This window comes from Brachionichthys hirsutus, chromosome 2, assembly GCF_040956055.1.
Source record: "Brachionichthys hirsutus isolate HB-005 chromosome 2, CSIRO-AGI_Bhir_v1, whole genome shotgun sequence".
NCBI lineage: Eukaryota > Metazoa > Chordata > Actinopteri > Lophiiformes > Brachionichthyidae > Brachionichthys > Brachionichthys hirsutus.
The window spans coordinates 8,443,033-8,460,858 of record NC_090898.1 but is presented as its reverse complement, the minus strand read 5'-3'; the positions used below and the strand labels follow the sequence as shown (position 1 = coordinate 8,460,858).

Here is a 17,826-nt window from a genome sequence, read left to right as displayed (position 1 = left end):
TGATACAGAAATAGCAGAACGAAAATTTACCAGATAAGTTCATGACACCGAACTTATCAGAAAGAACTTGGAAGTGAAACCATAAAACTATTGATTACCTCACATTATTATTGTACCAACGAACCGCTGGTAAGTATGTTTTGTATAATTAGTGTCAGAGGGTTATATTTAAACTTTCTGGGTGCCTAATTTGTTACATTCGGTCTGATTGGATTAATATGAGTGGGAGTGGAAAACAATAATATTTGCAATTTCTTTTTTAAGGAATCTGTGAGAGAATGAATTCTCATGACTGCAATGGTTCCTTGTGTGCGCAAGGTAAGCTTGAAGGAAGAACTAGTATACAAGTCTGTACAGTGTGTTTACTGAACAAGGAGGGGGTATTTGTTTCAGGCAATGGCGGAGAGTTATCAACAGAACAGGAGTTTTATGGTGGGATGCAGGGCCCTTCAGTGCGATCACCAAACAGTCAGCCATCTTCACCACATCGCTCCCTTAGCGGTCAGTTTTCATGCTGCAATTTGTAGTTCATTGTGGCCATATGGCCTATATTGAAGTATTCATTACAGTTATGCTATACAGTAATTATAATAATATAGAATTATTATCATTATCTTTAGCTTGTATCGGCAGGGTGTTCCACAGTCTTGGAATGTGTATAAGTTTGTGTATTAAAGCAGGAGCTGAATAAGATTTTTTGATTTGACTGCTTTTGGAGATTGGTTCAATTTGACTTGAAAGCAGAAAGATATTCATCATCTTAATGGAATAGGATTGGCCTATTTTGGAATTATTTTTTTTGGTAATACAAATCTGCTTTTATTCACCTGCTTGATTTGTGGATTGAAGTCAAATTCAGAGTCTACTGTAACTTCTTTTTTTAGTCCAGTTTTTTTAATTTCTGCCTTGCATGTTGTCAGCATAGGTATGAAACTGGAGTTTTTTTTCTTTCACATTTCCAACTTGAACAGAAGTCGCAACAAATTTTCTTCCCACTAGCAACCATTCTAAATCAGTCTCGGAGAGCCTGACCCTATTTTCAAGGCAACCTAGGCAGGAACGTTATGGTTCAGCTGCGTCAAATGCAGACCTTGCATCCAAAGTAATCAGAGCAGAGCCCCTCTTAGATTCTGTGTTAACGCCGAGATCACTCAGACTTTACAAGGGCCATTTCTGTGCAAAGGTCCTGAAAGGTAATTGAAACATTTCCAAAATGTAGTTTTCATTAATTAGGTTAAAATAGTTTGTATATGAACGTTTCCACTCATTCTCTCTATACAGCAAACTCCATTAAGGTTGAGCTTTGCAGCGACGATGAGTCACCAGTTCCTCCGCAGACAGACAACAGAGCGGCTGTCACGGACAAAAGCAGGAAGGATGACGGAGGGGAACCCATGGAAGAAATCAGCACAGAGTATGCCGCCGCTGGAACAGACGGAACGAGCGTTTACAATGAGGTGGCGAGTTCGAAATCTGCTTCACCGGGACCTATCCGACTGCCCAATGGGAAGCTCCAGTGTGAAGTGTGTGGGATGATCTGCATTGGACCCAACGTGCTGATGGTGCACAAGCGTAGCCACACGGGTAAAAAAATAAATAAAAGTTACAAAATGTATTCAAATACTAATATATAGAGGTAATATAATACTGTCCGTGTATTCACAGGTGAAAGGCCATTCCAGTGTAACCAGTGTGGGGCTTCCTTTACCCAGAAGGGGAACTTATTGCGCCATATCAAGCTGCACTCAGGAGAGAAGCCTTTCAAATGTCCCGTTTGTAATTACGCCTGTCGCCGGAGAGATGCCCTCGCTGGACATCTACGGACACATGCAGGTACATTCGTAAGCTTATGTGCATTTCAGCAGTGTCTCACACATCGGACACATGCCATGAGGACATTTTTGTTGTTAAATGTATTTCCCCCAAACAATATCAATCCGTACTGTGATGAGAAATAATGCATAAAACTATAGCAATCGTTAAGAAGTGGTGCTTCATTAGAACCGTCCCCTTTTGAGGAGCTTAGTGGAAATATAGGCCTGAAAACAAAATATGACATTTAACAGTTTTTGAAAACAGGAAATCCTGTCAGTGCTTTCAATTCAACTGTTTCACATGCATGCTTTTTACAGTAAGCATGGTCGATCTCAATGGGTCTCGTAGGCTCTTTTTTTTTGCGAAGAAACAATTCTTGCAAAATGGATTTCAGCATTTTGACGTCAGTGTTTCCGATGAACTCCTCAAATGAAATGTTGCGGTGAAGGGTTTAGGCGTTCTGTCGAGATCTGCAAGCTACATAGAGTAATTACCGATAAATGGGGGGATCCACGCTTTTAAACCTGCCTAACAAGCAATAAATATTTTATTTAAAAAAATCCCCTCGCATAAACAAAACCACATTATGTGCCAATTTTTGGTTCATTCAACAATATCTATTGTCTTGGGTGAAATGTTTCAATTTTGTCTGCGTCTGAATAAAGCAAACAGTTGTTTCTCTTAATTTATTTACAGTTTCTTCCCCAACCGTTGGAAAACCTTTCAAGTGCAGCTACTGCAGTCGCAGCTTCAAACAACAGAACACACTGGAAGAACATCTGGATCGCTGCCATAGTTGTCTGAAGAGTCTGGACCGCCAGGCCGCAGTCAGCACACAGACAGCAAAAAGTAATACGCCACACAAACTTCCTGTTGAACACAGTTGGAAATACAGATTGCATGAATGAAATTGAACATCTTTAAAAAGGCAATGACTTAGCCACTCTCTATCTCTCTTTGCAGATGAAGAATCAGTAAATATGGAGGTGATTATTAAACCTGTGCTCCAGTCATCCAGTAAAAAAATCCAGTTTGTGGATAGACTGACAAACAGCATCACCAAACGCAAGAGGTCTACACCACAGAAGTTTTTGGGTGAGTTCTCATTAATCTAGAAGACAATCCCTATTAAACTATTTTCTAGTTTATTTTATATAATATTTATGATTCATCTTTAACTCGATAAGTGACTGATAAAGAATAAAGCAACACGATCTTCATCTGGCATCATAAAGACAAGCCAGATTTCTGTTGTCAATCTGGGGACAACTGGTCCGTGTTTCTTTAAGAAAATGGACCAGATGGAGCAAATTAAATCAGAAACCTGACATTCTAATTGTTATTTATTACTGCTATGTCCATTACATAGGTGAAAAGCACATGCATTTTGACCTGCCTGAAGCACCTTATGAATTGTCCTCTGGCTCTGAGAAGGAGGGGGACCTCATGATGTCTCAGCCTGCCGGGGACGCCGTTGGCCTGCTGGGATCAAATCTCCAAAGTGACCAAGGAAAAACCGAGAACCACAAGCGACCTGCATTGTCTCAGCTTCATCCTGCCTTCCTGTCGGAGCTACGCATAGTTATGGGCTCCATCAACAGCCGCCTGACTCCTCAGGGTGCCCAAGCCCGTGGTGGAGGTTGGCCAAAAGCAAAGCCGCTCGGCTTGGCAGGACGGGAGGCAGGTGAAAGCCACGGCAACCAGCCTTCTGCTCATAGCCACACCACCTCGCCCAACGGCTGCCCTGACTCTACAGACACAGAAAGCACAGCAGAAGAGCAGAGCACAAGGGTTACAGCCCTGACAAGTACCTCCAACAACCACCACCTCCACTTCCAAACCCTAGCACTGCCCCGCAGCCACCCCACCTCCAGCCCCAGCCCCAGCCCCAGCCAGGCCAAAGACTCGGACTCAGAGTGGGGTAGAGCATTTCCTGCGCCCCCTGTCATAGTGAAGAGGAGCCACGGCTCACTCCTCTCCGCCAGGGAGCCTATGCAGGTGTTAGACAGGGAAGGTCGGCCTGTGGATTCCTTCCACTGCCGGCACTGTCGCATTCTCTTCCTGGACCATGTTATGTTCACCATCCATATGGGTTGTCACGGCTTCCACCAACCCTTTGAGTGCAACATCTGCGGCCACCACAGCCACGACCGTTACGAGTTCCTGTCTCACCTCAGCCGTGGAGAGCATCAGGTGGGCTGAAGATATAGCGGACAGTGGATCGATAAGGAAAGGGGTCTGCTGCTTTCTTCATTTGTGGGCTCATGTTTGTTCTGCACCAGACGAGTTACTTTAAATCCCAAGCGTCCGTAAAAAGATTTGTGGTTTTATTGTGAGATTATTTATTATTTAAGTGTAGTGGAGGCAAATTACATTCTATGATTGACTTCACTCCCATATCAGTTCATCTGGCAAAACGAATGGTTTTGCTTCAAAAGTGCCTTCTGTGGGGATTTCCTCTTAACTTAAAAAAAATAAAAAATAGAAGGGAACTGGTGCTCAAAATCTTGACTAGCCATCTTTTGCTAAGTGATTTAGCTAGCACTTTGGAGATGTTGTATACACAGGCTGCTTAGAAAAGCACGAGCATTTCAAATAATGTATCGTATGATTAGTGCGTGCTGAGAGCTTTGTTTCTGTGGTTGCAGAGGATGTTTTAAGTAGTGTGTCAGGTCAGTTTAATATGCATTGAGAGCTTTGTGCCTCTGAGTTTGGGAGGTTTCATCACAGACGAAGCACAGAAAAGGATTGCCTTAACTCAGGGGTGGGCAAACTTTTTGACTCGCGGGCCACAATGGGTTTTAAAATTTGACAGAGGGGCCGGGCCAGGAACAGATGGATGGAGTGTTTGTGTGAACTAATCTAAATGAGATATAAAAGCCATTACATGAATGGATTTGGCATTTTACAGGTAACAAAGTATGAATATACACGGCTCATTGTACAAATTATAGGGAAAAGGTAAAATGAATGAGGTTTAATTATATTAAATTAAATTTAATGATATAATTTGGACAAGTTCGGCGGGCCGGATTAAAAAGCCCAACGGGCCGTAGTTTGCCTATGCCTGCCTTAACTCCTGCAGTAGTGCTCTGCTGTAGGAATACATTGTTTACAGCACGGTTCAACAGTGTGTGAGGTCGCCTCAGAAGAGAGACTGTTTGCAGCTACACGGCGAGACTATCAGGGCAAAGCAAAATCATGAAGGAAGTGAACCTGAGGTTTCAAATTATCGTATGGATTTTAAAGTGAACCTTAGAGTAAGCCTGGTGCAGATCAGACCATGAGCCGTGTGTGTACAGCAAGAACCTGACTGACTCGGCCCGGCGTGCTACGCCTATACAGGAGTGCACTTTTGGGTTTCCTGCTTATATATTAACATCTTTGCCTAAGTAACCAATGGCTGTACACATTTATTTCTGCAATTGTATGACTGCACTGATAAATTGCATCATGTTAACAGTAACTGATCACCTCAGTTGCGACGCCGACACATTTTGAACAGAGCTGGCCTTCTATCGAATTCCACAGCTTTGCACTGGTTCTATGGTCCACACGCAAGTGTGCTGCAATTCTTTTGTGGTTTTACATTCAGCAGTTGAGATTTTACACAATTTGCATAATGTAAGTAAAATTAAAAAAAGATTTATTTAAAAATATATTGACAAATCAGATTGGATCTGCACAGTTATTGATTGTGATTATCTATTTAGTGTTGTTTGTTTCAGCCTTGGTGTATTTAATCAGCTATATCCCAAATCTTATCCAGCATACTCCTCAAGTCTATGAAATGTTACCTCCTGCTTATTTATAGCACCCAAAAACCTTATTGCTACAGTATGGTGTTATCTGATAATGTCAATGTTGGGAACACGAATGAGACCAAACTCAGTATTCTATTTTTGTTCTTGTGGGTTTGCTGCTTTGTAGTTTAATTGAATTTTCTGTTCAAAAATATACTTGAAACTGCTGGAAAAATGTACATCTAAAAATGCACTTGGTTTGATAAGTAGAAAGATATGTGTGTGAATGGAATATAGCATGTATGCTTGTCATTTTCTGCTTTTCCCTGAATTGTGAATTATTTTGGAAATGTGAAGTAATTTCAAGAAGTGAAAACGAGCCTTGGGTTTTGTCTCCTGTGTGGACTTTTCAATGTTATACGATATTTTGTGATTGACATAACATGACAAACACTTTACCTCAAAGTTCAAGATGTACAACTGCCTCATCACCGTATATAAAAAAAAGTCACATCGCTTTCCGAGCTGTTCTTGCATTTACAAATGCCTGCCCCTCAATATTCTCAAAATTTGTACCGTCAATAAAGTTACGTTTATCGTAAAAATTATTTTCGCTAGTTTGAATATAATGGCATCTGCATTCTTGTGCTTATTTTTATGTACTATACTTTTACATTGTATAGACACATTAATACGTTCTCATTGAGTGTCTCACTCTAAAAGATATGCCCAACAGATATTCTGCATTTAGCCACAGTCTTTGGACATTATTGTTCAAAATGAAGGATTCTTTATAAAAAAAAAAAGATAAATCTCATAATATAACATGTATTTGGATTGTAAAATAAGAATGTGTTGATTAAATAATGGGAACATAGACCTCAGGTCCTGTTCACATTTTACAACAGATTACAAATTACACCACCACAGCGTGGCGCAGTGGAGCTGGGCGGGGTGGAGTGGACCGGACGGTTACCGTCTGTAACATGTCTGTTCCATCGTGCATTTAACCTGTCCGGTAGCTGGAGTAACAGTTTTTGATTTTCTTCGCATCAAGTATTTGTAATCCTTTAACATGTGGCATTATCTCTGACTTTAAAATGAAAAAGCATTTCCGCAGTGCATTTTAATTTTCTAATTTGACACTACAAATGTAATTTTGGTACCTATTTGCTTGGGCATCTTTTGAAAATTAAATCTTAAATGTCCTTTTATCTATCATTTTAATTAAGTTACAGAATGAGCAGTGTTGAAGAAGAAAATGAAAATGCAATGTATGATGATGATGAATATATTTAGAATGTTAGAGTACAAGTACAGTCAAACAGTGGCATGTATTACAGTACAAATACAGTCGAACATCCTGTCTAAGAGGAGAATTTCAAAAAAGCCCTTGCGGTCTTGGTACATAAATCATCGACATTTAACAATACCAATAAAACTAATATTAAATTACTGGCATTGGCATGTAAAATATAGCAAATTTGTATGTAATAAGATTCAGAGTTAAAATGTTTATATGCGATTTTGTTAACCGAAGTGTTCAATCATATGAAATAACACTAAAAATGGATTCATTCACACATTTCCGAGAACGATCCATGAACGGGAGCAAAGCGGAACTCCAGTAGGGACAGCAAACAACGTGATCTCCATCAACGAACCCGCAACAAGTCGATACATTTTGTTTCCTTTTTGGCGCGGAACATCCGAACGACACAAACCCTGTATCCGGTCACGTGGGTTTTTGTTAAAGCGATACGCGCACCAATACGGGGTTTCACGCTTGCGCACTCGACACGGTGCCGACGCGCCAGCGTTGTTCGTCCCATCCCGAGGTGAATCCAGAATTCTCGACTTTGTTTGTTTCAGGTCGTAAAAAATTACATGATTAATTAATCTCACTACATAACGTTGTACAGGGACGTTGACAAGTTAAACGATAGTCTGTCACCTTCAGTGAAACTACTGACAAAATAATTTTAATTAAAATGTTCGACATCCCTACAAAAATGAACATTGTGCCCGCCCAACTAGATGATGTCATCTCGTCAAGCCGCGCAGCCATTTTGTTAGCTAGCATGAGGTTGGAGAGGTTAGCAGTGTAGCTTTGCAAATATTCACTTTTGTCCGACTATTTCGTCCTGTAAATTTACCGGGAAAGATTACGTATCGGTTTTGTCTTTTAAGTGGAGTTATTTTTGACACGTGATCGGATACAAGAGGACGACCAGCATATCGGTTGTCACTAAAAACAAAACTAGGTAGTTATTTTTTTTCCAGCTGTCTTGAGTTTGCTAGCCTCTTAGCTAGGTAGCTAACTTGTTTACGCGTGCTGTCTGCAGAGAAGAACGCCTAATCTAAGGTATTTATGCCTGGAAGCTATTAACCGTGGGAAAGTGGCTGATTCTGTCTGAGCCGTTAATTTGTCTGCCTTTGACTGCCATTGCATTGAAGTTGCGTCGCTCGGCTAACGAAAATAAACTTGTAGAAGGAGCAACGCTTACAGACTCGTGTTCATCACAAGAGTGTCCATTAGGAACGTGAGCTCTTTCAGCTGATTCTCATTCGATCATCGTTGGACCTTTCAGAGCCATGTCAGAATTGTACATTCGTGTGGCTGAGGATGAAAGCGAGGAGCCCATGGAGATCCCCTCGGAAGACGACGGCACGGTGTTGTTGTCGTCGGTGGCGGCACAGTTTCCAGGGGCGTGCGGGCTGCGGTACAGGAACCCCGAGTCCCAGTGCATGAGGGGGGTCCGGCTGCTGGAGGGTATCCTGCATGCACCGGAGAACGACTGGGGCAATTTGGTGTATGTCGTCAATTACCCCAAAGGTATGGAAGGTGTGGATTCACAGTTACTGATGTAAACTATATTCGCTGTGATTGAAAGCATCCTTGTTCAACATACAGGCATTGTTTTTCTTGTCTATATGTTCATTAGGATCTGCTGTCCTTAACTTTGAGATCTGATCTCATTATTCTAAATGTACAGCGAAATTATTGCGAACGCAACTGCATCACAAACAGACGCAGGAAACAAAACGTACAAACAAAGTGAGGAAAGGCTGAATCTGGCCTCTTGTTTCCATTCCAGAGAGATGTTGGGTCACCATCACCAATAAGTAGCAGCAGTACAGGATTTGTGTTTACATATGATTGAGTCCTTGTCATCTCTTTATTCTTCACAGATAACAAGAGAAAGATGGAAGAAATAGATGCCTCCTCGGCTGTGAAGGTAAAAAGGGGATTTCAGAAGACGTCGGATCTCATTGTCCTCGGACTGCCTTGGAAAACGACAGAACAAGATCTGAAAGACTATTTCGCTACATTTGGAGAAGTCATCATGGTGCAGGTAGTGACTAATCTAGCTGCAGATTTGATCACATTTTAGGATTACTTGTTTACTTTAAAATGGTAGCTGAAGTTAGATTCTGTCTGCGTTCCCTCCAGGTGAAGAGAGACGCAAAGACTGGCAACTCCAAGGGGTTCGGTTTCGTCCGGTTCACTGAGTACGAGACGCAGGCCAAAGTGGTGACTCAGAGACACATGATCGACGGTCGCTGGTGCGACTGCAAACTACCAAACTCAAAGGTACGCGGGCGTCGATGCTTGTGGAGAGTAACCAAAGACCTTTGCTGTGTCCGTTCAGCTCATCTCTCTCTTTCAAGGATGAGTCTGTAAGATGGATTCCCCTACAGTAGAAACGTAACTTTAAAAACTTTGTGCTTCGTCCCGTCAGGCGTTTCCCGATGAGCCCATGCGGAGCCGTAAAATCTTTGTTGGCCGCTGTACAGAGGACATGACGACCGATGAGCTGAGGCAGTACTTCATGCAGTACGGTGAAGTCACCGATGTCTTCATCCCCAAACCCTTCCGGGCATTTGCATTTGTCACATTTGCCGACGACCAGGTGGAGATTCTTTCATAAATTAGTTTAAGATTTGATGACGTTTAAAATCGCTGCAGTGATTCCATCCCCCCCCCCCCCCCCCCAGGTTGCCCAAGCGCTGTGTGGAGAGGACTTGATCATCAAGGGTGTCAGTGTGCACATCTCCAATGCCGAGCCCAAACACAATATTAGTAGGCAGATGATGGATCGGGGGCGCTTTGGGGCAGGGGGGTTCAGTCAGGGCTACGGCAGTAACCGCGGTGGGCTAGGCAGTGGTAGCGGGGGGGTTAATTTTGGAGCTCTCGGCCTTAACCCGGCAATGGTAGCTGCTGCTCAGGCGGCGCTGCAGAGCAGTTGGGGAATGATGGGCATGCTGGCGAACCAGCAGGGTCTGACCACCACAGCAGGCACGACGACCACGACCCGGGACCAGACCTTTAGCTCGGCTGGCACCAGCTACAGCAGCCCCAGCTCCGCTAGCCTCGGCTGGGCCGCAGGCACGAACGCCGCCTCCAGCAGCGGCTTCAGCTCCGGCTTTGGCAACGCTATGGAGTCCAAGTCTTCTAGTTGGGGAATGTAGACAGCTTCTAGGGGACCGTTTCCGTCGCTGTTAGGTTAATCTGGTAAGTATACCTACAGGGGGAACTCCTTATTTTATTATTTAAAGATAATCTGCCTTTTATTTTGTTAAGAAACTTTATACTCGCGTGTGACTGGTAGTCATGCTTTGAATGGGTGGAGAGTTCGTTAGTGGGGACTGCCACGCTCCCTCCTTTGTTTTTGAGAAGATTGTGCATGCTAGATAAATATTTATGAACGTGCACAAATATCCTGGCGCCACTCGTAAAATGGCCTTTATATTATTAAGTGTGTCTGCAGTAAATTGAATCTACCTTTTTTCCCTTCGACATCTTTTGGAAACGCCTTCATGAAAATCTCTTCTACAGTTCACCAAGTCTTTCCCAATTTCCCGGGAGGAAGCGCCTCACTGGCAGCAATGTTCGCCAGATCTTGGTATCAATTCCCCTCGTCCCATGTGTAAATGCTTTGCCATCAAAGAACACGGCTTCACTCTGCATTTACTGTGTTAGACGGTGGGTGTTGTTTTTTTGTTTTTTCTCCTTCCTCTCCCCTCTTTTTACGGATTAAGAAATCCTGTCTGCTCGTGTCGGTTTCCAAGCTCAGTGAGTGGGATAGATGTTGGACCGAGTGAGAGTGAGCGAACGGGAGTGCTAGGAAGCACGAGTGAGAAGGACTGTCTGGGAATCTCATTTGAAGGGACACATGCCTGCAAGAGTTGAAGAACTTGTGGCTCTGTGAGTGTGAGAGGAAGAAGGAAGTACGAGTGTGTCCCTAACGGCCATCACGAGGACACTGTTGCATCCTTAGATCCCTGTGGTCTCTGCTTTCTCTCATCGTACCTATCGAGTTTAATTCTTCAAAAACACAGAAATGTCGAGTGTTCCGAGTATTTGTATTCCTTCGTAGCTTCTTCCTGCCATCTGTTTTGATGTGGATGCTGTGTCTAGTTCTGTGCTTTTATTTTCTCCCTGTTACCACCCTCCGTGTGAAAATGTGACTTTGTGCTGCAGTCTGTGTGGGGAGGGGTCGGGGGGGGGGGGGCACTGAAAGTGTGAGGTTTGCAAGTGAGCCCAGAGATTGATGTGGTGAAAGTTTGTGTTTGAAGTGGTTATGAATGTCTTTTTTATGTTTTGTGAATTAAAGGGAAGCCTGAAATAAAACTGAATTGAGTCGGTACGGTTCAGTCTTGACGGTGATTTCTTTTTGTCTTTTACATTCATTGAACTGCCAACACTTTGATTCACACGTTTAGGGACCTTGGACACGGACAGCCCAGGTTTTCATCTGAATCCAGGTTGGGAGACACCGAAGACAGATTTGGGCGCCGGCAATAACCAACAATGGGATTGATTGCTGTGTGAATGCCCCTAGTCCTGAAACAGGTTCTCTGCATCTCTTAAAGCTCCGACCGTCCTGCGAGGAAGTTCTCAGCGGATCCCGTTCTGGCGGTTTGTGGTTCTGTTCGTATTCACGGATGGGATCATGTCTGAAGCTCTGAGCATGATTCTCTGCTGGTGTTTTCTTTATTCCGTGTAACTCAACGATCACTGATAACTGGCCTCAAAATAATTTAACCCTTTGTTTTGACCGTCGTGGCATTCAGTGGAACTTCATGTGGACGGGCCAGCAGTTCACTTTATGTATGGGCGTACTTTAGTACTGCATTTTTAAATAAAATATCTGAACTTTTAATCACCTGTTGTCTCAATGTAAATAAAATGCATTGTGATTAGCGCCTCCTGCTGGACAATCATTGAAACAATGGGCGTATGGGAAAACCTCAGTTTTAATAGAAATGGACAAATGTGGCAATTTCCCACTTTTTTCTGAATGCCCTCGACTTCGATGCTTTGGTAATGTTTTAACCGTGTATTTATCTGCGCATTAGAAACATTCACGCACACCGATTAGCTCCGTGCTTTCTAGCATGCAGGCCTTTTGATCTGATACATCTATACAAGCTGCTCTCGTCCCATGCTGCCAACTTTAGCGCTACACACAAACGCAGGGGAACCTTGTCTTCAACACTCGGAGACTAAGACACACACAAGCTAATTATAGAGGGATTGCCATCTTTATTTGTCCTAGTACAGTGCAGTGCAACAGGTCACCCTAATCCAGCGTTCGTACGGTGAACCCTGGGTGCAACGTGACACGAGACTGTTAGCCAGGAAAATGTTAAGATCCAGATGGAATCGACACTTCATTTCTCTTGCACAGAAAATCTTTGAGGGGTAAAAGCTATGTTTTTATTTTAGGAGTGGCCGTGTTATACCGGTATATTCTCTGAAATTCTATAAACATGGAATGTGTAACATGTCTTCTGTGTGTTTTTGAGTGAAGAAGAAGAAGAAGGTATTTAAGCGTTGTAGGATGAGGAGGAAACGTTTCCACCGTGGCCTGTCCAGTTGGTGTGGATGAAATGACCCGGGTTTGACAGCAGCTCATACGTGTGGGCACCAAAGTAGTCCCTCTGGGCCTAGTATAAAAGCGAATAGAAAAACAATCAGCAACCTCCGACTCCCACACGGAGAAACATTTCACTTCTGCTGGAACGCAACTAAAGAATAACCGAACGTTCACCCACATAAAACTGAGTCACATCTCATATTTAAATACTATACGCCGTGGGAGTCGTGATCCCACGGAAGATTTTCATCTTCGACCATTATCTGACCTGGAGGAGGTTGGCTGGAAGCTTTTCGTGCCTGTAGCCATCATAGAAGGACAGCGCTGTGGTGAAACAGGGCATCGGGATGCCATGCTGGACGCCAGTGCTGACTGTTCTGCGCCATGACGCCTGAACAAAGACGACTAGATTAACAAACGTACGTGTACTGTAGCAAGAACAAAAACCAGCGCTCATAGCCTGGGAAGGCATTCAGAGCGATGGAGAACTCTGCTGTCCTTTCTAAGGCAAGAGGAAGTGAGCAGACTTCAGTTTGAACACTACCTGCCGTCTTTCGTAAAAGAGGAAGCAATCTTTGTCAATGCTGGCATTGCAGACAGGTTTTTTTGGAAACTTCCTCCTTCCTCATACCTGACAGTCTTGCACAGCTTTACTGAAGAAAGAGTCCAGCAACAAGTTCTGCAGCTCAGAGTCCCTGCCGAAAGCTTCTTTAATTTTACCCAGGAAGACACTGGCGAGGAAGAAGAGAGCAGCATTAGCGAATAAGATGATGCATTTAGTCAAAGGGCATCATTGCATTAATGTGAAATAAAGAATCACCACAAATGCCTTTGCTCAGGTTGTACTCAGGTTTAACGGTGGCTACACACAGTGCCGTATTTAATTTAGGATCGTGCAACATCAGATTACACAAAGACAATATGTCACAAGCATGTTTCCTCATTTCTTCTTTCTCACTGGCAGTAGAAATAGAGCAAAGCAAAGCTGGAACCTCTTCATGGCACTGCATCAAGACTTCTGGATGATTCATCCTCAATGAATCCTTAACGTTGTACAATTTTACAAAGTAAAATATGCAAGAACTACTCATTTTGTGTTTTATGTGGAGGTTTCCGCAATGCTTAAACAGTTTTCACCAATGGTGTAAAAAACTAATAAAAATGGGTGCATTTTTCGACTTGCACAACAAGACAAGGCAATCTTGCGGTACACGGACGCCTGCGGGGGTTAAATGTATACCTTCGGATGATGCAGCCTCCTCGCCACATCAGAGCAATGGCGCCGTAGTTGAGGGACCAGTCAAACTCTATGGCCGCCTGACGCAGCAGCATGAAGCCCTGCGCGTAGGAAATAATCTTGGAGGCGTAGAGCGCCTGCACAGAGAGGAATAAAAACACTAGTTGTTTTTTTCTATCCAATTATTTTAAAATAAATCTGAGTCACTGAAAACAGCATTTATTCATTAAACAATTTTATATTTACAAAGCAGCTAAAACCTTGCTATTCAGTGTTTTAAATTGTTAAGCAAGTCGTGCAGAATGTGCTCTCTACCTTTCTGATGTCCTCCAGGAAGGCACTTTTGTCACCGCTGAATTTGGCACCCTGTGGCCCTGAAAGGCTCTCGCTGGCCTTCACTCTCTCAGCCTTCAGGGCAGAGAGACATCTGGCAAAGACAGCCTCCCCTGAAACAGAGAGACGTTACTGATGCACCTTATTGTACGTGCACTGAAACCACGCATAAAAACTACCAATGGTGGCGCTCGTCAATATCATGCCCCAGAAACTACACGCCGTCACGGCCCGAGCATGACTCAGCAGTTATAGCCACTCTCACATCATAATTAATGCTTCAACAAAATGCATTTACTTTGCCGCTGTATCAAGATAGTGTTTGTGGAGCAATGCGGAGTAACTATGAAAAACAGAACAGCTAGGGGGCGAGATAGAGAGGAATTAAATGAAATGCGTCCATTGAGGAAACCATCATGACGAGGAATGTTATCTCTGTTGGGCGCAGTAATCCGAGCGTTCACGCTGCATGGGCACCGTCCGCTTCATCGCTCACAATGAGGCCTTTTGTACCGCCTCCATTTCTTCCCATCACAACATCTATTGCGCTGACGGCGACTGAGCAATCACACACAAAGAAATCTAACCTGAAAAAGGCCGCCGGCGTTAGGCAACAATTTACATCGAGTCAAATTAGTAATTATGAATCTCAGAAAAGAAAAATAGTAGCGGTCAATTCTGCACCCATCACTGTTCCGTATCTGCACGCCACTGCAGCCGGCTACCCAATTATTAATGTGGAAAGAATTATTTCACAAGTAATTTAATGCAAGTATTGATGCAGAAGATGTGTTCACGCATCCATTTTCAAGAGACTAAATCACCGTGATGGAGTCTTAACGGGTTAATCAGCACTGCTGGCACAAACACTGATAAAGAAGAGCACACAGCACTTTGAATGTCTGAATAGCGCTATTTAAATAACCTTAAAGTTGTCACAATTTATGTGGGAACACATTTTACGTAGTTGTTAATAAAGCAGAGCGTCATAAAGGCGGAATACAGTCCAAAGTCTCAGAATATAACAAATCCCCTTAGAGGTGATCAGACGACGTGGAAATCCTCCAATCGTTTTAGAGGCAGCCACATTTCAACCAGAGTCCCCAAAAAGAAGCTCGCAGGGCACGCTGCTTTTCAACATTCGCATCCCACAGCTCGAATCTGCTCTTAAATTCCTTTAAGCCATGTTGAAACCTTAACATATGTGATGCAATGCTGTTTTTTTTTTTGCCACGTCATCCTGATAAACACTGTTTACTCAAATGTGCAAGAACTGGGAAGAAGGAAAAAAAAAAAAACAGAAAGCGGATACTTCCTTGTGTGAATCCTTTCTTTCTCTTACCAATGAGAGTAACAGGCGTGCCGTACTCCAGGGCTGAAATGGCCGTCCACTTCCCTGTGCCTTTCTGCCCGGCACTGTCCTGGATCTTTGGTAGCAGGTGGGCACCGTCGGTGTCCCGGAACTTAAGGATGTTGGCCGTGATCTCAATCAGGAAGGAATCCAACTCGGTTTTATTCCAGTTTTCAAAAGCCTGTGTTCCAGTGGGATGAAACATAAATCAGATTACTTTTTGTTCTGTCCTCTTTTAAAAAAAAGACTAGATCACACAAAAATGTAATCATACAAGCTCACCTGTGCCATCTCATCATGCTCCATACCCAGAACGTCCTTCATCAAGTGGTAGGCCTCACAAATGAGCTGCATGTCCCCATACTCAATGCCATTATGGACCATTTTCACAAAATGCCCCGCACCCTCATCGCCAACCTGCAACAAGCAGGCCGGTCAGATTACTGTGCGGCGACATGACGAGTCATCATTGCGACTACAAAGAACTCAGAGTGCATCCTTCCACCAATGCCGTTAACACTAAAATCATATAACACACACATTTGATTTTGAACTCGGCCTGCCTCATGCTGAACTCAGATCTACGACTTCCTCGACCCCAATAATCTACTCCGGGTTTTTGGAATCCGGCGTTTGACTTCTTTTGTCGAGTCATAAACAAAAGAAAGGTTTCCCCCACGGGGCCAATCTTTGTCTAGATACGACTGCTCACATCAACACGCGGCTGTGCATTAACACAGCCACATGTTAGGTGCATTTCTCTACCCCTTCTAGTTAACATACTGCAGACAAATATCGCCCACCTCCAGATATTCAGTATATATACACAATCTCACAGATCTGGAAAATGATCTAGAGCCAAATGCAGTTAATTTGCATAATGGAAAAAAACACCACCACAACACACACATCCTCCAACTTCCTCTGGCAGAAGTTTTATATACACAAAACAAATGATATAATGCTCACCCAATCACAGCAAGGTTCTCCTGTTCCAACCTTGGCAGCAATACCCTGGAAGATGTCTTTAATGTGTGGCCTTAAAACAAACCAGGTGTTGAAATATTAAACAATCCTCTAAAACTGAGACTTCTGAAACCCAACATGTGAAAATTCCCAATTGTCCATCTTTATTAGTACTGTACCAGCAAATACTACCAGCATCTGGTATGCAGCTGGATGCGTGAGGAGATACAAGCATTATTATGTCTGAAGACTCACCAGGCATCTTTATGTCCTCCTGGCATGAGTGAGGGTCCGTAACGGGCCCCTTCCTCTCCGCCACTGACTCCACTGCCAACAAACAGCAAGCCCTTTGCTTTCAGACTCTTACACCGACGCTGAAGAAAGAAAGAAACCCCCCCAGCCCCGTGAGAGTACTCTCAATTGTAAAATACAGATTTTTCTGCCATTTTGATTTGACGTCTCACTGTCGTGTCTCGGTATTCAGAGTTTCCACCATCAACGATGATATCCCCGGCCTCGAGGAGGGGAACCTGGAAGAGCAAACGCAGCACACAAAGACATTCGATTTAACTAGTTAGGGCTCCGGTTGATTTTCTTTTGGTTCAGCATCGACTACAGACCAGTTTATCGATGAAGTCATCCACAGCTTGTCCAGCCTTAACAAGAAGAATGATCCTCCTGGGCTTCTTCAGCTTGGACACCATGTCCTGCAGGGACTCGGCCCCGATCACCTCGGAGCCCTTCGCTTCGTTCTGAAGAAAGTCGTGCACCTTCGACACGGTTCGGTTGTAGGCACAGACCTGTTGGAAGAGTTCGGGGATTACTGTACTTGGAAAGTAAACCGCTTTATTTCTCTAAACAAAAAGACCTGAGTCATCATCATCATCATCATCATCATCATCTTACCACAAAGCCGTGGTCGTTCATGTTCATTATGAGGTTCTGGCCCATAACAGCCAGACCAATCAGTGCAATGTCTGCTCTGTGAGGAGAAAGTCATGCTCGTTTACATATGGGTTCTGATCAAAGGCTGGATACACACAGAGGAAACTGATTTTACAGCATAACCATCTTTTTTAAAGCTAGATTTCAAGATAAATCAGTTAAGCAGACATAACTCCACTTGTGATTTCAAATCCATCCGCAAACCTCCAGCGCCCAAAAACAACAACAACTTTATGTCATTGTGAAATTTACCTCTACCTCACAGTACAATACATATAGTTAGCCATCAAAGCTAACAGTGGCGTTTACTGAACGATCAACAAAACAAGCAACATTTTTTTAGTCTATAATTAATTGATCACACGAAGCAGCCGGAAGCGACTACTTCAATAAGAAGAAACCCATTTCGGATCTTACTCGGCCATGATCCGCAGCGTGTAATGGCTCCGTGAAGTAGCAGCGCTCAAATGACACTTGGGTTAATACGCCGGACCTGCTTCCTGCTCGTTTGTGCTCCACTTCCTTATTCCCTAAATAAGCGTGGCCTGGGGT

At 43.5% G+C, this 17,826-nt stretch overlaps 3 protein-coding genes across 3 annotated transcripts; 2 read left to right on the top strand and 1 right to left on the bottom strand.

The window, feature by feature from the left end:
• The first annotated feature begins 278 nt into the window (after positions 1-278).
• On the top strand, positions 279-4,017 carry ikzf4 (IKAROS family zinc finger 4). The gene is made up of 7 exons (XM_068752528.1): positions 279-318; positions 394-501; positions 1,282-1,584; positions 1,666-1,833; positions 2,512-2,664; positions 2,779-2,910; positions 3,185-4,017. Exons 1-7 carry the CDS (start codon positions 279-281, stop codon positions 4,015-4,017), a joined length of 1,737 nt encoding a protein of 578 aa, XP_068608629.1.
• Positions 4,018-7,649: 3,632 nt separating this feature from the next.
• On the top strand, positions 7,650-10,031 carry tardbpa (TAR DNA binding protein a). Its single transcript, XM_068745480.1, has 6 exons — positions 7,650-7,923; positions 8,150-8,394; positions 8,751-8,914; positions 9,013-9,153; positions 9,302-9,472; positions 9,558-10,031. Exons 2-6 carry the CDS (start codon positions 8,154-8,156, stop codon positions 10,029-10,031), a joined length of 1,191 nt encoding a protein of 396 aa, XP_068601581.1. The 5' UTR covers positions 7,650-7,923; positions 8,150-8,153.
• A 2,345-nt stretch (positions 10,032-12,376) lies between these two features.
• On the bottom strand, positions 12,377-17,759 carry pgd (phosphogluconate dehydrogenase). The gene is made up of 13 exons (XM_068753996.1): positions 17,692-17,759; positions 17,236-17,311; positions 16,950-17,129; positions 16,794-16,859; positions 16,585-16,703; positions 16,333-16,402; positions 15,646-15,780; positions 15,355-15,544; positions 13,995-14,125; positions 13,683-13,816; positions 13,074-13,173; positions 12,711-12,833; positions 12,377-12,512 (listed from the first exon to the last, which is right to left on the bottom strand). The coding sequence occupies exons 1-13, from the start codon at positions 17,697-17,699 to the stop codon at positions 12,393-12,395; spliced, it is 1,452 nt and encodes a 483-aa protein (XP_068610097.1). The 5' UTR covers positions 17,700-17,759; the 3' UTR covers positions 12,377-12,392.
• Between the last annotated feature and the right edge of the window lie 67 nt (positions 17,760-17,826).